Source organism: Rhineura floridana, chromosome 8 (assembly GCF_030035675.1).
Source record: "Rhineura floridana isolate rRhiFlo1 chromosome 8, rRhiFlo1.hap2, whole genome shotgun sequence".
Lineage (NCBI taxonomy): Eukaryota > Metazoa > Chordata > Lepidosauria > Squamata > Rhineuridae > Rhineura > Rhineura floridana.
The window spans coordinates 49,965,901-49,985,369 of record NC_084487.1 but is presented as its reverse complement, the minus strand read 5'-3'; the positions used below and the strand labels follow the sequence as shown (position 1 = coordinate 49,985,369).

General features: G+C 43.3%; 1 protein-coding gene across 1 annotated transcript in view; it reads right to left on the bottom strand.

Moving 5' to 3' along the window:
* GRIN2B (glutamate ionotropic receptor NMDA type subunit 2B) overlaps nt 1-19,469 on the bottom strand; it is a 326,614-nt gene that overhangs the window by 124,493 nt on the left and 182,652 nt on the right. The window contains exon 4 of the mRNA XM_061582819.1: nt 4,752-4,866. Within this exon, the coding sequence (XP_061438803.1) occupies nt 4,752-4,866 (115 nt within the window). The remainder of the gene's footprint in view (nt 1-4,751; nt 4,867-19,469) is intronic.

The following is a 19,469-nucleotide window of genomic DNA, read 5'->3' as shown; positions in this document are numbered from 1 at the left end:
CCCTAGTCCAAACTGATCCAATATTAATTAGTCCTCATGGAGAAAGACATGTTCTCTTTGCTTCCTTTTGTATGGCATCTTCAAGAAAAATCATTCATCATTTAATAAGTTAAGGAAACATCATGGAAAGAAAGGAGACTTGAGGTGTATTTACTAGTTTTCTTCAAGACAGACATCAAGGAGACTTGTCCTACTAAGGAAGGTCAGCAAAATTTTGAGATTTTCAATGCTTCCTTGCTTCTACTGAGAGCACTGGGAATAACTAATATCTATCAGAAAATGCATCTCATAACTTATTAAAAGACTTTGGACCCTGCTGAGATGTTGCATCCTTGAGGCTTGCCATAACAGTGTACTGTCAAGGAATATTTTTGGTTTGTGGGAGGAAAAAAACCAACCAATTATTTTTACGTAAAATAGGATGCAGTGTCTTGTGCTACTCTCTACCTTACTTACAAAGACCTACATCACATCAATTTTAAAAACATGGTAATTGGCTTTTTCTTTGTGTACTTCATTCTCAGAACCAAACTACTGTGGATGAAAATGTTTGTACCAATCAGCTATGAATGATCCACTTCTTGATGTTTTCTCAGGCATCTGTGATTCCTACAGAGGTCTGGAGAGAATGCCTATAAACTCTGACATGACCTTTTCTGAGAGCAAGTAGAAATAACTGCACATATAAAAGGCATCTCAAGAATCAAAGTGTTTTCCAGTCAGAGATACAAGGTGGTTCTGTTATTTTAAAAGTTAACTTGAATCTCTCCAGTAACAATTTTGAAGGAAGACGAAGCAACACATAGGGATGTAAGAAGGCATTGATTTTCATTCAGACCCGTGTTCATTGCATGCAGCGCTATTTCCATTCCAGTACGATTCAGCTTCCAACAGAAACTGTTATTCTCACTGCCAACACCATTCATTTCAATGCAAATGAAACTCAATGAAAATGGAGGGAGGGGAACATCATCAATTATGTATTGCTTGCATACTAAAAACAACAACAGTGAATAGTGATTGTATTTTCTGGATTGATTTCTATTCCGGACATGGGACAGATAAGTGAACATTGGCAATTTATGCTCCCATTTCTGTCAGAATTCTTCAACAGCCCTAGCGACACATGTTTACGATATAGGCATTAAAAACCAAGTGATAATTCAGGCTGATTCTATCTGATATGGAGGCAGACAAAAATCTAAAATGTTCGGGGGGCGGGAGAGAAATCACAAAAATCCCAAGCTTAATCAGTGGCAAGATTTTAGGTTAATGCAGCAAGAGCAGAAAGCAATGGACAAACTTATTAACAAACTACGGGAGGGGAAGGGGGCAGAAAAGCAAAGGAACTGGAAGCTACTGCAGGGCAGCCTTACAAAGTGGAATAAAATTGTGAGCAGGGACTGTGGCTGTCAGGTGTATCATTTTGACAGTGTTGGCTTGGCCTCACACTGCTATGAGAAATCCACAAAACAGATTACATAACATACACTGAAGTTGTGGGTTGCAATTACACAATATATAAAGAGTGGACTATGAAATATTTCATTTATTGCATTGAAATGCTAGAAACATGATAAAATTTGTGCAACTTTACGATTAATGTAAGTGCAATGTATGCCCCTCTCATAATTTATTTCTCAAATTATTAAAGTGAGCTAGACTGTGATAGGGTTGGCCTGTGCAGGTAAGTGAAGTTTTCAAATACTTTAAAGAGACACAGATACTATATATTTCCCTGATGGAGGAGTGTTTCTTTTTACATCACTACATAGACCAAGACCACATATGTCTAGGAAGATTGTCTACTGAGTTCTCAGCTAGTTTTAAAAAGCCCAGCAAAAGAAGCATAATATTCCTAAAACTTATTGATGCTGTTATCCTGGAGGTATGTACTATTGGCGCTCTGCGTAAAAAAACTTATTCTGCATGACATTTGTTTGGTATCAGTAAGAGTGCCCAGGCTTCTTGTTTGAATTCAGTAAAAAAGGTCTGCATGAGCAATTCTATGAAGAGAATGGCCACATTTCCATATGCATAGAGGCAAGAGGTTTCAGCCAGTGGTGACCTCTTCCAAGATACTCCATTCCATTCCTCTTCCCATTTGGTTTTCCTTTCTCCCCCATCCTGTCAGTAAACATTCCATACACACCGAGCATGCTCAATCTTCAGTGGAGTGATTTTTTTTACCCTCCCTTTCTCCCCCCAAAAATGTTTTATTTGTTTGTTTATATCAAGGGGCTGGCTTGTGCAGCTGTGGCAAGCTGAGTAAGGCCCTAGCCAGCTGGGGAGGAGTATCCTCAGAAAGAAGCAATGTTAAACCCCATCTTAATACTGCTTACCATGAAAACCCTATTCACAGGGTAGCCATAAGTCGGGATCGACTTGAGGCAGTCCATTTCCATTTCTTTCCTCCCTGCAGGAGCCCAGTTTTGTACTTCTGCAGTCCTTGGGGTTCCCACAAGCCTGCTAATAATTCCCTCTACTGCACACAAGACTACCCAGAGACAGGCACTCCGAGAATTAAGTTTGCTATTATTACACATGATTACACGCCTACCCTACTCTTCCTTTGAACAGCTCAGAGCTGAACACATATATTTACCAGTGGTCTCTCCTCCAGCTAGCTTCAAGTGCTAGACCAGTTCAGCATCAGCAGTAGACCCTCGTGTGCCTCCAGATCTTTCTTGGGGTTATTATGTGAGTGGACTAAGATTGTTATTGGATCAAAAGATTAGTTTTATTAAGTTACATATTCTAACTGGAGCAAATACAAAAGAGAGATTGCTGCAACTGCCATTCTTTTGCTGAGGGTGAATGTCTCTGGTGAGTGTCTTTTAGCTGGTATAAACCAAACCTTGAGCATTAAGTCTCCAACTCCAGTAAGGTAGCTAGAGTAGAAGGCAATCATGTGTTCCTCTCACAATCTTAGAACAACATCTGACATCGCAAGAACAACATCTGATGTGTCTGTTGCCAAAGTGTTCTACCATTTCAGAGTAAGTTAGATGAAGTACACAGGTAAAGGTTTCTTCAAGAGAAAGGATTGGTTAATCTCTCTCTTTTGTACTTTGTTCTGTTGTTTGAAATAGGGCTACAGAGAGACAAACAAGATCTCTGAGGGTTCAGAAAAACGTATAAAAGCCTGTTGAAGGACAACGTTCTAGTGATGAACAAGGATCAGGTTTTATAGTGGCACCTCTGGATCTATCAGCCTCAGGTGGGTTGCATCCCATTCTGGATGGAATACATCTGATTAGTTCCTTGTTCCTTCCTTCTTCTGTTCACTCCTTCCACAGAAAACATGGCAAGGAGTTATAGCTGACTACTCATTATCCACTTGTCAGAATTATGTTTATTGGGGAAGGGGGAATGTCATTCCTTTTGACATTCATTCTGTTTAAAGTACACATGAGGCTACTAGAACTAGGGAATTTTCCAGGAGAAGTGGTCTGAGCTGTCACCAGTATGCTAATAATGCACTTCTCAGTTCTATCTGTCTTTCTTTGACTTCTTATCTATCAGTGGTGACAAATTGCAAGGGGATGACCATGTTAGCCTGATATATCAAATACAAACAAAAAGAGACCTGTGACAACTTAAAGATTAATTGTGGCATAAGCTTTTGTGGGGCAGAGTTCTCTTCATTAGATGCAGGAAGTGTTATTCCTCATTGGTATATGTATATATATATATGTAGGCAGGTATAGGGGGGAAACCGTAATGGCCTTTGACCCCCAAGTTTATAATTTTTTTCTCTATACATCTATAGCAAGTTAGGCTAATGCTCCAAGCATCTGAGATGGTATGTCTTATGTCTTTAGATGAGAAGACTGCTGAGTACAGAATTTATGACATGGACAACTAAGAAGTGCAGGCAGCACATCTTGCATACAGAAGGTTCTAGACTAAAGAGGGACAAAATAAGGCTGACTTCCCTATGTAGAAAATTTGCATTTATTACTGCTGTGATATCATTGTGGTCATCTTGGGGCATTGTCAGTGGTATATGAGACTTCCATCAAAATGTTTTGAATTAATTGAAAAAGAAGTTTCTCCTCTCACATGCCACAACTGTGCTCACAAAGTCTGTTTAAACCTAATTCACGTCAGTGGGGCTTCAAGTGAAATCCTATGCATGTTTTCTCAGAAGTAAGTCTCATTGTCTTCAACAGAGCTTAGTCCCAGCTGAGGGTGTGCAGAGGGCTGCAGCCTAATTACAAAGAAAGGCGGCCTCAGTATCATCATGCTTCATGTTTGCTCATTAGTAGGGAAAGTCACAATTGCCTGGATCTGCAGACTGAATTAGCCCTACTTTACTTGTCAACACATCATAATCGACATTGAGCTGTATATCTCACTAGCATGTTGACTTTACATGTAAATTGAAAAGTGGATACTATAACACCACATGAGCTATACTACAGATCTATACTATAACACCACTGGCAATATTCACTAGGGATTTATTAGACCATACCATCCATGCTTGGGTTCTGTTGTACTGGAGGGCGACAAGCTATAGACACCTCATGTTGAAAAAAAAAGTAAAAGAAAACCTATAAAAGTTCCAATAAGGATGTCATTTTTATCTTAACTTTGAGAATAACTCATGTGTTATTCAATTAATCAATAACCCAAATGATGGAAAATAACTAGCAGTATCTACTTTCTGAAAGCCGGCACTCAAAAGAACATCTCTACCCCTCTGCTTCCCAATCCTAGCCTGAGAGTTGCCAAACATATCCTACCCTGTCCCATGTCCTTGCTTTGGTCAAAAGGATGATAACCAATTTGGGGTGCATCTGGTAGCCGTCCTCACTGAAAGACAAATTCCTCCCTTCAAATGTGACATTAATCAGATACCTATAGAAGAAAGACAGAAAAAACAAGAGAACAAAATTAGGGTGCATGGCAAGAATACCAGGAACCTCTTTCAGTAGAATGTAAAAACTGTAAACAAACAAAAAACATCAAGAACGAGAACACACCCAGTAACTGGCCTGGAACAGCCAGGAACAAACAGAAGCAGAAGGAAAGAGAAACAAAATGAATATATAGAGACACAAACATTACCAAATAAAACAGGCCCAAGCAAACCTCACGTATTTCATTAATTGGGCCTTGCTGATGTGATTATCACTTTCTTCAGTCAAATTGCTATTGGAAACGCTGATAGTATTTTTTTTTCATTTTCTAAACAAAATAAAACAACTATTATTATACAAAGTAATTATACAGATATTCACATATGTGTGTATCTCAGTATGTGAATATGTGTATAATTGCTTTATATTATTTATTTATTTAAAAATTAGATAAACTGTTAATTGAAAGAAAGTAATTAAACCTCACTGCTTGCCATGAGTTGTCAAAACTATATAATAAGTGCATTGGTCTCAGACAGAAGACACAACACGGGGCATTTCCCCCTGTATTTCCCTATGGTAGTCTTTACACATTATACTTATCTATTAAAACAAATTAAGTAAGGGTGTAATGATTGTAAAAGTATGTGCCTTCTCCCCCAAAAAACTCAATAAAAGGTTTTCATCTCAGCATAGAACTGTGCCATGCTAAGGGTAATTTGAATTGGCCAGATGGCCAGCTTCTACCTATGGAGTGATGCCAATGTCATTCCAGCAGTGCAGAGCTCATCCTTCCACCCACTGAAAGTGTAGGTGGGCAGAAGCACCACAGACAGGGTCCCCGCTGGTGGCAACCAACAGGGCCTTCTGGGGGAAAGGAGGGGTTAAGGTGAAGTGGAATTCATTGGATCCTGAGCCAGTCCCACTACCATCATGTAACAGCTCCAAGATGGCACAGCAATCTGCCTGCCCCACCTTCTGCCTCGGCCAGCATGCACAGCAAGACTGTGGATATGGTAGTGGTTCCACCTCTCTGTTAGGTCCTACGGGGCAGAGGCCAAGGCTGAGATCACACCATTAGCTTTGAATGCATAGTTATACATTCTATTTTCTTATTCCTCCATAGCAGGAATTGATGTTAATCTCTGTTTTGTGGCATAACATATTCTTGCTGCTGCTAACATGTAAAAAACATTTCACAATATTGCAAAGTTAACATTTCTTTTATAGCTTAATAAATGTAACAGATCCATCTCTAATTTGGCATGTGCTGTTTCTTATTTTTAGCCAATATGCCCTTGCTTACTCACAATTTACCTGCATGGCAAATATTAGTAAGTAGATCCACACAATACGTTTAAGGCACATCCAACTTGCATTTAAAGCACATGACTTCCCCTAAAGAATCCTGGGAAGTGTAATTTCCCACTCACAGTTATAGTTCCCACCACCCTTAACAAACTACAGTTCCCATGATTCTGTGGTGGGATTCATGTGCTTCAAATGTGTGTTGAATGTGCTTTAAATGAATGGTGTGAATCTGCACTACGTATGATGTGCATTCATTAGTGAATTGAAAAGAACGATTCTAGAATATATTTTTTAAAACGGGAAGGGTTGCAGCTCAGTGGCAGGGCATATGCTTTGCATGCAAAGGTCCAAAATTCAATCTCTGGAAAAGACTATGGCCTGGAATCCTGGAGAGCCAATGCTAGTCCATGTCATCAGTATTCATGGCCTGACTCGGTATAAGGCAGATTCCTTTGTTCCTAAAAGTGGAAAGAGATCCAAGGGCCACAGTGACTCTAAAATTTATTTATGTATTTTAATTACAACATTTATATATCACTTTATTGTAAAAAAATCTCAAAGCACTTTACAGAAAGAATTAAAACAAAATTATTGGCAAAAACAGTTAAAGACAGGTATCTAATAATATTCAAAATAATTAACCCAACAATGAGTTAAAACCAGATAAAATCATAATAACTTCTACCTGCCTGGGTAGGAGTGCCTAAACAAAAATGTTTTAGCAGGTGCTAAAAAGAGTATAATGAAGGCACCTGCTAATGTCAATAGGCAGGGAGTTCCAAAGCGTAGGCGCTGCCACACTAAAGGACTGATTTCTTACAAGAGCAATAGAAGTACTATGTAGCACCCGTAACATGGAAAGCACAGCTTGAACTTGGCCTGGTAGCAAATCAGCAACCAGTGCAGTTTTCAGAGCAGAGGTATTATGTGCTGATAGGGACTCACTCATGTCAACAATTGTGCCAAAGCATTCTGCACTAACTGCAGCCTCTGGTTCAGGTTGTGCTGCATGGGGATTTCTGTGACCTTGGCTAATTGGCTGCCAGGACTTTTTTAGTTTTGTTTTTTTGTTAGGAATCCTGACTGGTTGTAGCATGCTGAGTTTTCTGCCTTACTCGTAGGAATCTGGTGGTGGTGGTATGGCATTGCATTTAGGAAATCATCACTGTATTGTCTTTTTCTTTTTCTATTTGCATTTCATTTACCTTTATACTCACTCCCTTTCATCTATAGAAGCAACAACAATGGTTCCATGCGCTCTGCTCAACCCCCTTAAACTCGCTGATGATGCACCTTGTTGTTTGCATCATGGTTTGTTTCTTGCCCAATAGTGGTAAAAGAGAATTCACATACTGGGCAACATGGCTGCAACTGTTGTTGTTCCCAAGCTGCTGCCTATGAAGGTAGACCAAACCATGTGTTGTTTTCTCTCTGTCAATTGTTATGCACTGGAATTGGGTTGGCTGTCAAAGTGAGTTTATAGCAGCCCGCAGGGGAGACAGAATAGACTAGAGAATCTTCTTACTCTTAACTCATTTCTTAGACCTCTTCCTGAAGTGAAGGGTCAAATCTGTAAAGAAATTTGGAACAGCCATGTTAAAATGTAGGGGCAGGGCATTCCAGGCGGGGGTTGCCAATCTTACTTGGATATGGATGTCTTTGCAGAGGATCCCTGGTCAAACTTTACCAACACTACTGAAACCATATCTACTGAGAAGTAAGTCCTATTGAGTTCTATGAGGCTTAGTCCCTTCGTAAGAGTATTTAGAATTGCAGCCTTTGGATGCATCCATCTTTACTCCTGAGTGCTTCCAACTAACATCTCCACAACACTAGGCTCCTTTCTTCCTACAATGGCCTTTTGGTGAATGGCCTGGCCTGAGGGCATTTAAACCCTTTTTGCCAGAAGAAAGTAGGCTATATTAAATGTTCCCTACCCAGGCTCCATCTTTTAGCTAAGATTTCTATCTTAATTTCCAATCAGAGAAATGTTTTTGTTTGAATTGTATGCGTCAAGCAACTGTGGTTGATGCTTAATGTATCATGCTTAATGGCATCACTCAGGCCCACCCCATGACATCACTTGGGGCTGCCCCTATGACATCACTCAGGCACTTCTCTATGACATCACTAGGGCCTGCCCCCAAAATCTCAGGGTTTGGGATGCTTCTGACCTGGCAACCCTAACTAAGTCAAAATTAGCTAATATTAGAATGAAACAAGTGAGGTTCTTTTTTAAAAAAAAATTGGAGATTTCTTTGTGGGAAAAGGTGCATTTTTCTACAAATTTAAATGTTTACTCAATATGCTGTAAAAGAAACATTTGTTAAGGTCTTAGGTTGCAGGATTTCTGTATTGTTATTTTATAATGGTTGGTGAGTGATTTCACATACACACTCTACGTTTCTTGGTTATTTGATGTCTTTAGTGGGTGTCTGGAGTGAGAGATCAGACTAAAGGAGGTGACTGAAGCCAGTTACTGTTGACAGAAGAGTGGTCCCTGATGGAATAGATGAGAAGTGATTTTGGGGCACTTTACAGTAAATGATCAAGCTGCTATGAATTGTGTGCGCCTTAACTGTTAGCTTCTATGGATTGGTATGTATTTCATAATATATGATCTATGCATTGTTATATATAATCAAGCAGTTAGGAACTGTGTGCACTTTAACTGTTATCATCTCTGCGTTATTACAGTGGTTCCCCACCTGGGGGCCACAATACCAAGGGGGGTTAGGAAGTCATCCTGGGGGGGTCACGAAGACCCAAGAGAGGAATCATTTATTTATTTATTTTCTAAAAGTCTTCATGCGGGCTGAAACAAACTGAGCAGGTGCAACCAACTTTCATTCCTGGCTCCTCGTCCCACCCCCTCAAGGAGACCAGCTGCTGATAGCTCTTCCTGGGCTCCCTTGTGGAGAAGGGTAGCCCTAGCCTTTGCATGCTGCTTGGACCAGTGGCAGCAGCAGCAATAGCAGGAGGAGGAGAGCACAGAGAGAGCGCAGACATGCTGGCCAACATGTACTGAGTGGGAGGTGTGTGTGTGTGTAGGAGAGGGGGTCCTCTGGCCTCCTCGTGACCCCTCCCATAACCCACCAGACTTCTGAAATGTGAATGACACAGAAAGAGACATGCAGCAGCGGCGGCACACTCTCCCCTCTCCGTGCATATTTCTGTAGGCCATACAGGCTGTTACCAGGCTAAGCTGAAGGTGGTGGTGATTGGGGCTGGGTGAGGAAGAGAAAGGAAGAAGGGGAGGTCGCCCCTTTGCCTCAGAAAGAGGGAGAGAAAGGAGGTGCCAGTTGAGGAGGATTCCACCCTCACATTCACTGCCTACTCCACTCTTCCCCCCCCTCCAGAAGACCCTCCCTTTGGTGGAAGGGGACGGGGGGGAGTGAGGGAAAGAAGAGGAGTGGGGTCATGTGCATTTGTTTTGAGGCCTCGTTGCCACCACAGTTCACTCCAAGGAGGGAGAGAGAGAAAAGGAAGCACCTAGAACTGACACGAAGCTCACTTTATTCCAACCCTCCTTCCTTCCTCCCTCCCCCTGCTCCTATCCTCATGGCCAGAGTGCCCTCCCTCCCATGTGGCTGCTGTTCTTCACTCTCCCAGGTGCCTCTGCATCTTACTTGCTGCTTTCTTTTGATCTAGCAAATCTCTCCCCCACCCACAACCTGACATGCCTTTCCTCAGAGCCGGCACCAGACTGTAGAAGGCTCTTGGGCACCAGACTGCAGTGGGCCCTCGGCAGTCGCGGCACAGCACACTGGCACGCTAATGTGGCAACATGGGAAGTGGTGTGGCCAGGCCTATTTTAAGCCCATGCCAGTGGGGGGAGGGGTGTTGCCTGGAAGGGTGGCTCCTGTTCCATGATCCATGCCAACATCGTGTTGCAGGGTGCATGGTCCATGATCCGACGCTAGCATGGATTGCAGAGCAGAAGCTACATATACTCATTCCCAGCAACAGAAACCCCTCTCAGCCACAGAGGCCCTCAGCTACTGCCCAACCTGACCACTCTCTGGCACCGGGGCTGCCTTTCCTCCCTCTAACCCTGCCCCTCCCTTAACATGACTTCTGTCTTTTTCTTCTCTCTGCCCACTAGCATTTGCCTGCCCCCCCTGCCCCCACCTCCAGCGCCCAAGATTGCTCCTGTTTTGATTTTGCCTATAGACTTCCATGAACCACATGTTTAAATTTCTTATATATTTATTGGGCTTTAATTTCCTGCCAGGCAGTTTCCTCTCTTTTCTGCCTGTTTCTCTGCATGCAAATCATGGTATTGGCCACAGCAGCAGCAGCAGCAGGAGCAATAATGAGCACACATGGGGTTGCAATTTTTTTTGAGGTGACTGAGGGGGTCCAATACTCACAAAGGTTGGGGACCACTGCATTATTACACACTTGGTCAGTCTCATTTTGAGAATTTCCATCCCAGTAGCTACCGGAAGGGGGAGATGTGGCATTGGGAAGCAAGCAGAATAGAAGGGATATTATGATCATTGCCCTTTCTCAGCTGCCTTCCAGATTGCAAAATCTGGGTGATCATGCCAGTAACTTTCTGATGGTGCTATTGATTAATGCCAGGGTGGTCCTAAACAAAACCATCTATGAAAATGGAAATGGACTGCCTTCAAGTCGATTCCGACTTATGGCGATCGTATGAATACGGTTTTCATGGTAAGCAGTATTCAGAGGGGGTTTACATTGCCTTCCTCTGAGGCTGAGAGTCAGTGACTGGCCAAAGGTCACCCAGCGAGCTACATGGCTGTGTGGGGATTCGAACCCTGGTCTCCCAGGTCGTAGTCCAACACCTTCACCACTGCACCACACTGGCTCTCTACTCTATGACTTAATTGTGAAGAAGGGGCCAGCCTAGTTTCTGTCACTGAAACCTGGGTGAATGAGGTAGGTGGCTGAGTTCTAACCCAGCTCTGCCCACTGAGATATTTAGTGCAGCACCAGCTGTGTTTGGAAGGAGTGGGGAGTCACTGTTATTCCTAACAGTCCCATCATACCCACCAGGAAGCTGGTCCATCCTATGATTGGATTTGTCAGGCTGTTAATGAGAGACAGAACAGGATCCTTACTGGTGTACTATCCATGCTGAACCCTAAGGTGTTGAACTCCACTAAGGTGTTGGGGGACTTCAACATCCATGCTGCTGGTTCAGGCCTCCATGGCCTCCATGAGGCTGTCTCAGAACACCAAAGGCCCAACTCATGTAGCATGATATAGGCCTGGTGTTTTCAACAAAGCAAGAAGGCTGTGTGTCATCTGTAGGAGGGGTTGTGTTGAACCTATTGTCATTGATGGGCCATTATCTGGTGAGGTGGTGTCTAACACTGCACCCCACTTGCTGGGAGGGGGACCCATTAAAGTGGTCCTTCCCTGAGACATGGAATCCAATGGATCTCTGGGTGCTCTGGGGGATTTTCCAACTGGCATGACTGACATTTCTGCTGAGGCTATTGTCTCACTGTGTAACAGGGAGACAGAGAGAGTTTTCAACAGGATCACTCCTAAGCACCCTCTCCAATATTATGGAGCCTGATGTCTCCCTAGCATGCTAGGAAACATTGAGCTATGAAGCAGGAAGTACGACAGCTATAACACAGTGGCAGGAAATTCTATAATGAATCTGACTGAACAGAGGTACAAGCACATCTTCATGCCTACTATGTGGCAATGGTGATGGTGAAGAAGGTTTCCTAAAGTAGCTGTCCAGCAGGGCTTTTCCATGTGGTAAAGCAGCTGGTAGGATTTGCCTGGGTGGAGGCAGTTGTCCCATTGGAGGCCTGCTGTGACAAATTTGCTAGGCACTTTGAGGATACAGTCACTCAGATTTGTTTGGAATTGGGTATCAATTATTTTAACTCCCATGGAGGTGTCCAGAGCACCAGATGAAAAAGTGTTGTTGGATCAGTTTCAGTTATTGTATGGCTGCTTGAAAGTGTGTGGGCACCACGTGCCTTCTCAACAGTTGCCCTTCTTGGCCGATAAGGTCAAGCCATAGGGGTTTGACTAAGTGGGTCCAGGGAATAATTAATGCCTCTTTATGGATGGATGTTGCCAACACCCTTGAAGGAAGCAGCAGTAAGGCCTTTCCTCAAGAGAACCTCCCTGGACTCAGAAGTGTTGGATAACTGTTGCCTGCTCACCAATTTCCCCACTTTAGGTAATGTGCTTGAAAAGGTCGGGGGGCAGCTTCAGGCATGCTTGGATGAAACCAATTATCTAGACCAATTTCAATCTGGCGTAAGGCCAAGATTTAGGACTGAAATTACCTTAGTAGCCCTGGTCAATAACCTCTGTCAAGAGAGACACAGGGAGAGTGCAACCCTGCTCATTTTCATGTACCTCTCTGTAGCTTTTGATACCATTGACCATGGTATCCTCCTGAGCCATCTGAGGGAATTGGGAGCACAAGTTTTGCAGTGGTTCCATTCATATCTCCAAGGATGGTTTCAGAAAATCGCATTGGGGGACATTTGCTCAGCCCCATAAGAGCTTTCTTGTGGGGTTCCACAGAGTTCAGTATTGTCACCCATTTTATTTTACATCTACTAGGGCCCCTGTATGCTTCATGCACCAATCTCACCACCTAACCCCAGAATGGAAACTCCAGGCACCCACCATGCCAAACTGCCCAGTGGCTCCAGGAGTTGCTGCGCAGCTGCCACTTCCTCACTCTCCTCATGCCAACACCTTCCCACAGGTTGCCAAAGCACCTTTCACCCTCGCCCAGGTCAGCAAGTCACCTTTCCTCCTCTCCCTCCCCAGGTTGCCAAGGCACCTCCCTCCTGACCTTCTCCCATGGAGGAGAAGGGAAGCGGGCAGCAGAGGTGAATCAAAAGGAAGGACACGCAGCACAGGTCTAGGCAGCTGCACAGCAACAGTCCTGCTCTCCTGCTGCTTCCCTTCGCCTCACCTTCCATTAGTGAAAACGGTGGCAGCAATGGCAGCAAAACAGAACATTTGCTGAGGAGCTGCCCTAACCTGTCCATAGCTCACCCAGGCTGCTGCCCACTGGTGCCTACTCGCTCTCCCGCTGCTCACTCACTGTCCACCCAGTCTTACCTCCTGCCCACCCTCCTTCCTTCCCCCCTGCCCCACCACCACATGGCCTGGAGGAAAGGAAAGCCTCAGGGAAGCAATTGCGGCTTGATCCTTCATCTCCACTCACCCTGCCTTATCCATCACTGCTCCCTCAGTGCTGTAATTAGCATGGGAGGCCAAATCATCATGCTGTAGTTTGCAGCAGAACCTGTTATCTTCTTATGATCTGTGCTATCTTCTTATGATCCTCTCACCCAATCTCCCATAGTAGGTCAATAAGCATGTCCACTCTGAGCATAAGTTATTGTTACGACTGCTTGGCTAACTCCATTTTGGTTCAAGTGGAACCCAGGAGGTGCAAGGCCAGGAACTAAAACTCCCACTCCACACCCTCCCTTTTTATGGCTGGATATGCTTTCCTGAAGTATTGTGTAAAGAACTAGGGCAGCTGTTGAGACACAAAATTAACTAAAAGCTACTGAATATATGTTATCTTCTCCTTGGCAGAGTTCCCTCCCCGTCTAGCAGAATAATCCCATTGTTCATTAGAAGTAGCCTACGTTTTCTCAGGGTCAGCAAGAACATGCACGCACACACATGCACACACATACACACACACACAATCACCAGATGCCCAGACCCCTCCTTTGCAGGGGAGTTAAGAGAGAAAAAGTCTTTTAAAACCGAGGCTTGAATCTAGAGAAAAAGGAGAAGGGGGGCGATGGTGATCTGAGCTCCAACACTTGTAGCCACACTCTCAAAGAACGCATCGAGGGACAGCAAGGACAGAACCAGGGAGAGGGTATAGGTCTCGGTGCAAACCTTGAGACTAAGGGATTCCTTCCTGGTTCAGAGCTCTTACGTATCACTTCAGCTGTAATCAACTGCTCACTCCGGGCCTAGGATAGGTAATCTCTCCTACCTGTCACTCTTTATAGTAATAGGGTTCTTTAATCTTTAAGTTATGAATGGGTTAGGATATTAATTATTAATGCTGCCACGCACCCAGTAATTTTGTAATGCTATTCTTCTCTTTCTCTCAATAAAATCAAGCTTTGCTTTATTTTGGTTTGGACCTGCATTTCTTGGGATATATATATATACATACACCATTTAGGCACTCTTCAGGGCAAAGCGCTTGTTTTATCCCTAGCAAAAGATCCCCCTCCTCTCAAGGAGGTGTGTTTCATGGGACATGTGGGTGGCAAATTCACACACTCAGGTTCCCAAGAGCACGTGTTGTAACATTATGCATCAAGCTTCATCAGTCAATTCACCAGCAGGAACAACAAGCCAGATCTAATACTTCCATTGGGGTTTGAGCCACCTAATTATATTTTCTGTCATTCTTCCACACAGGGCTGCTGAGAGGTGGGCTAAGGGTACTGATATACAGAGTCCACAGCCAGTAGGTACATCAGTTTTCATTAAAAAAAAAAAAAACAAGACTTTAGGCCTTCTGGAAGCAAACTGTGCAAACTTCTGAGCAATTTCTGTGAGATGAGCCACCCTGGCTGCTCCCGCCTTTCTGTGTTTTTAGCCAGTGAGTGAAGTCATAGCTGTGACTGACATGTGAGTTGTTGGGCTGTAAGAATCCCTGAGTCCTAAAAAGCTGCTGTTTCCCCCTCTCTTTAGTGCAGTTTTGTTTCCTGCTTCTGTCTCATTTTCTAGTCCCTGGAATCTATGTAGTTTGCCCTTCTTTTTTCCCTAGCAATCAGGATGCATCTTTCTTGTAGTTGGCTCATCTGAGATCCAGGACTCCCTACAAATTATTTTCTGTAAATACTACTACCTAATAAGTGTGGGTGGGTATTAAAGAATCCCTGCTCCTCACAATTCTGGTAGTCATCTCCTCATTGGTTTGGTTGACCCAAGTGACTGGCAAGCTGCTAGTGCACTTCCTAGAGCGTACTCTTGTTGCTGCAACAGAGAACTCTTCCTTGGCAGCCTCAGTGTGTCCCCTACAGCACTGCATATACTTATTTGATTATATTTCTATGAGAAAAAACAATAATTTGGAAGCAAGGGTACTTGGGGAGAAGTTATCATTTAATGGCAAAACACATGCTTTGCATACAGTATATCCCAGACTCAATCCCTGTCATCTCTAGTTTAATGAATACCTCAGGCTGCGGGGCTGGAAAAGACTGCCACCTGTGATTTTGGAAAGCCTTGCTAGTCTAGATAGATGTACCAATCGCCTGCCAGTATAAGGCAGCTTTGTATGTTTCTATTTGCCATACTTTGGCCACTGCCTGACCCCACAACATTCTGAACATTTTATACATATAGTCAACTGTCCTATCTGGACAGTGACGATCTCGCTTCAGTTGTTCACGCCCTGGTAACTTCTAGACTGGATTACTGTAATGCGCTCTACGTAGGGCTGCCCTTGAAGACAGTTCGGAAACTTCAGCTGGTGCAAAACGCGGCAGCCAGGCTATTGACGAGGACCAATCGGTCTGCGCATATAACACCTGTCCTGGCCCATTTGCACTGGCTACCTATTTGTTTCCGAGCCAGATTCAAGGTGCTGGTTTTGACCTATAAAGCCTTACACGGTGTGGGACCACAGTACCTTGTGGAACGCCTCTCCCGCTATGAACCTACCCGTTCACTTCGTTCAGTATCTAAGGGCCTCCTCCGGGTACCATCTCACCAGGATGCCCGGAGGATTGTTACCAGATCTAGGGCCTTTTCTGTAGTGGCCCCCGAATTGTGGAACAGCTTACCTGAAGAGATACGCCTGGCGCCTACGGTGCTTTATTTTAGGCGCCAGGTTAAGACCTGGCTGTACTCCCAGGCTTTTTAATGTTTTAATGTTAATGTTTATGTCTACGCTTTATTTTAATATTGTTGTTGATATATGTGATTGATTTTATTATAATATTGTATTTTTAATCTGTTTTGTACACCGCCCAGAGAGCTACTAGCTATGGACAGTCTAAAAATGAAACAAATAAATAAATAAATAAAATAAACCAGTAACTGAAAGGATTATGTACATGCAACTGTTCTATTCATATGGGAATGCCCACCAATGGCTAAGGAGGCAGCATCATGTGACTTGCAAATCTTCAGATCAGTGGACAATTTGTGCATGTAGAGATTCATGTAGGTAACGGCAAAAGGCGAATCTGGGACTCATCTTTTCAGCCCACGAAAGTCTAATTGGAACTGGGGTCTACAGAAGAGCAATTATGACAGATTAAATTGATTAATTTAGTAATGAAGTTAACATGAAAATTAACTCTCATGTTTTTGCTTAACATTACCTCAGAACCTGATCCGGGTATATTTGAATTCTGAGGCATATAGGCAAGGTGATTTGAAAAATGCCCCAGTTCAGCCAGTAGAGCTCTCTCTCTCTCTCTCTCTCTCTCTCTCTTGCTCACACACACACACACACACACACACACACACAGAGGGTGCTTTCACACTGCACTTTATTCTGTTATTCTGACATTTTGTACCATTTGAGCATTATATTTGATCTTTCACTTGACGCACAAGCTAGCTCCGGAATTCTAGTGGAATGTAGTGCAAGTTTAGCACAAATTTCCATGATAAATGATACCAGAAATAATCCATTAGCAAGGCTGGGAACCCAGAAGATTGCTGGAGTTTTTCGCTAGCTGCAGCCACTCACATGGCAGGCATCACAGCATGCAGTGCGTTCCCACCCTTTAGTCATACAAGGTTGTTGTTTTTTACCTGATGAACACTGTACCAGTATTCCGCCATCGGTGCAGATAGCAGCAGCATTTCCCACACCCACCCCTGTCTTGATACAACTAAAACAATTAAAAAAGTCAGATCCTAAAGGGAGGGGGCTTTCATGGTGACGGGATGAGATCTTACACCACCTACACAGTGGGGAACAGTGTGCATGGGTGAGGGACGAAAACAAGCCGTGTGAAAGACAGTTGTGCAAAATGCCAGTATATTGGCTGAAACAGCTGCTGTTCCTTAACGCAACAGGTACTGCAGTGTGAAAGGGATCTTAGAAATCGGGACAGAAGCGCTACCTTTTTAATCCGGGCTGATTGCATTGGTTTAATTGCATTAGAAAAACCCACACATACAAAATATGCCACTTTTGAGTCTGTGCTGCTGGCCTCACACATGGGGTCTTCCCCCTCTCACATGAACATGCCTGGGCTGATGCTGTGAGATTCTGATGCATCTGTCAATTTTTGCTTCTCTCTGTTTCTCATTTTAAGTAGAGACTTTTTAAGTAGAGACCTTATCCCAATCTTCATCTGTGTTGGAATTGCTTTTTAAGATGTTTGATTGATTGATTGATTGATTGATTGATTGATTGATTGATTGATTGCACTTGTATACCACCCCATAGCCGAAGCTCTCTGGGCGGTTTACAGCAATCAAAAACATTAAAACAAATACACAATTTAAAAACATATTTTAAAAACAATTTAAAACACAATTTTAAAATTCAAAACAATATAAAAACAATTCAAAAACACATGCTAAAATGCCTGGGAGACGTTTTTAAAGCTGTTTTTAAGATGTTTTGTTCTGATATGTTTTTTAAAATGTTTTGTTTTAATATGTTTAAAAATATTTTGTATTTAACATGTTTTAGAGTGCTTTCAGTGGTTTTGTTTGCCGCCCTGGGCTCCTTCTGGGAGGAAGGGCAGGCTATAAAAAAGGATCTGTGACCCTCCCGGGAAACATGAAATAGAAGTGGCAGGATTGGACCTTGAGACTGATAGACAAATGGTCAAGGAATACCTAATCACCTTGAATGAGTTCAAATCGGCCCGATAAACTGCATCCTAGAGTATTGAAGAAACTGGCTGAAGAACTCTCAGAACTGCTGTCTATTATCTTTACGAAATCATGGAGGACTGGTGAAGTGCTGGACGACTGGAGGAGAGCTAATGTTGTCCCTATCTTCAAAAAAGGCAAAAAGAAGGAACCGGGAAACTACAGACCAGTCAGCCTAACATCAATCCCTGGAAAAATTCTGGAGCAGATTATAAAGCAGTCAGTCTAAGCACCTTGAAAACAATGCAGTGATTACTAGGAGCTAACATGGATTTATGAAGAACAAATCCTGCCAGACCAATCTTATCTCATTTTTTATCTCATTTTTTGACCGGGTAACCTCCCTTGTAGATGGTGAGAATGCTGTGGATATAATATACCTCGACTTCAGGAAAGCTTTTGATAAAATGATATTCTGATTAGCAAGCTAGCTAAATGTGGGCTGGATGGAACAACTATCAGGTGGATCCACAGTGGCTCCAGAATCGTACTCAAAGAGTGCTTATCAATGGTTCCTTCTCAAACTGGGCAGAAGTAACAAGTGGGGTACCACAGGGCTCGGTCCTGGGCCCAGTGCTCTTCAACATTTTTATTAACGACTTGGATGAGGAGGTACAGAGCATGCTTATCAAATTTGCAGAGGATACAAAATTGGGGGGTATAGCTAATACCGTGGAAGACAGAAAGAAAATTCAAAGGGACCTTGATAGGCTGGAGCATTGGGTGGAAAACAACAGAATGAAATTCAACAGGGATAAATGCAAAGTTCTACACTTAGGAAAAAGAAACAAAATGCACAATTATAAGATGGGGGATACTTGGCTCAGCAATACGACATGTGAGAAGGATCTTGGAATTGTCGTAGATCGCAAGCTGAATATGAGCCAACAGTGTGATGTGGCTGCAAAAAAGGCAAACGCTATATTAGGCTGCATTAACAGAAGTATAGTTTCCAAATCGCGTGAAGTATTAGTTCCCCTCTATCCGGCACTGGTTAGGCCTCATCTTGAATACTGCATCCAGTTCTGGTCTCCACACTTCAAGAAGGATGCAGACAAACTGGAACAGGTTCAGAGGAAGGCAACAAGGATGATCAGGGGACTGGAAACAAAGCCCTATGAGGAGAGACTGAAAGAACTGGGCATGTTTAGCCTGAAGAAGAGAAGACTGAAAGGAGATATGATAGAACTCTTCAAGTACATGAAAGGTTGTCACATAGAGGAGGGCTGGGATCTTTTCTCGGTCGTCGCAGAGTGCAGGACACGGAATAATGGGCTCAAGTTGCAGGAAGCCAGATTTCGACTGGACATCAGGAAAAACTTCCTAACTGTTAAAGCCATACGACAATGGAACCAATTACCTAGAGAGGTAGTGGGCTCTCCAACACTGGAGGCATTCAAGAGGCAGCTGGACAGCCATCTGTCGGGAATGCTTTGGTTT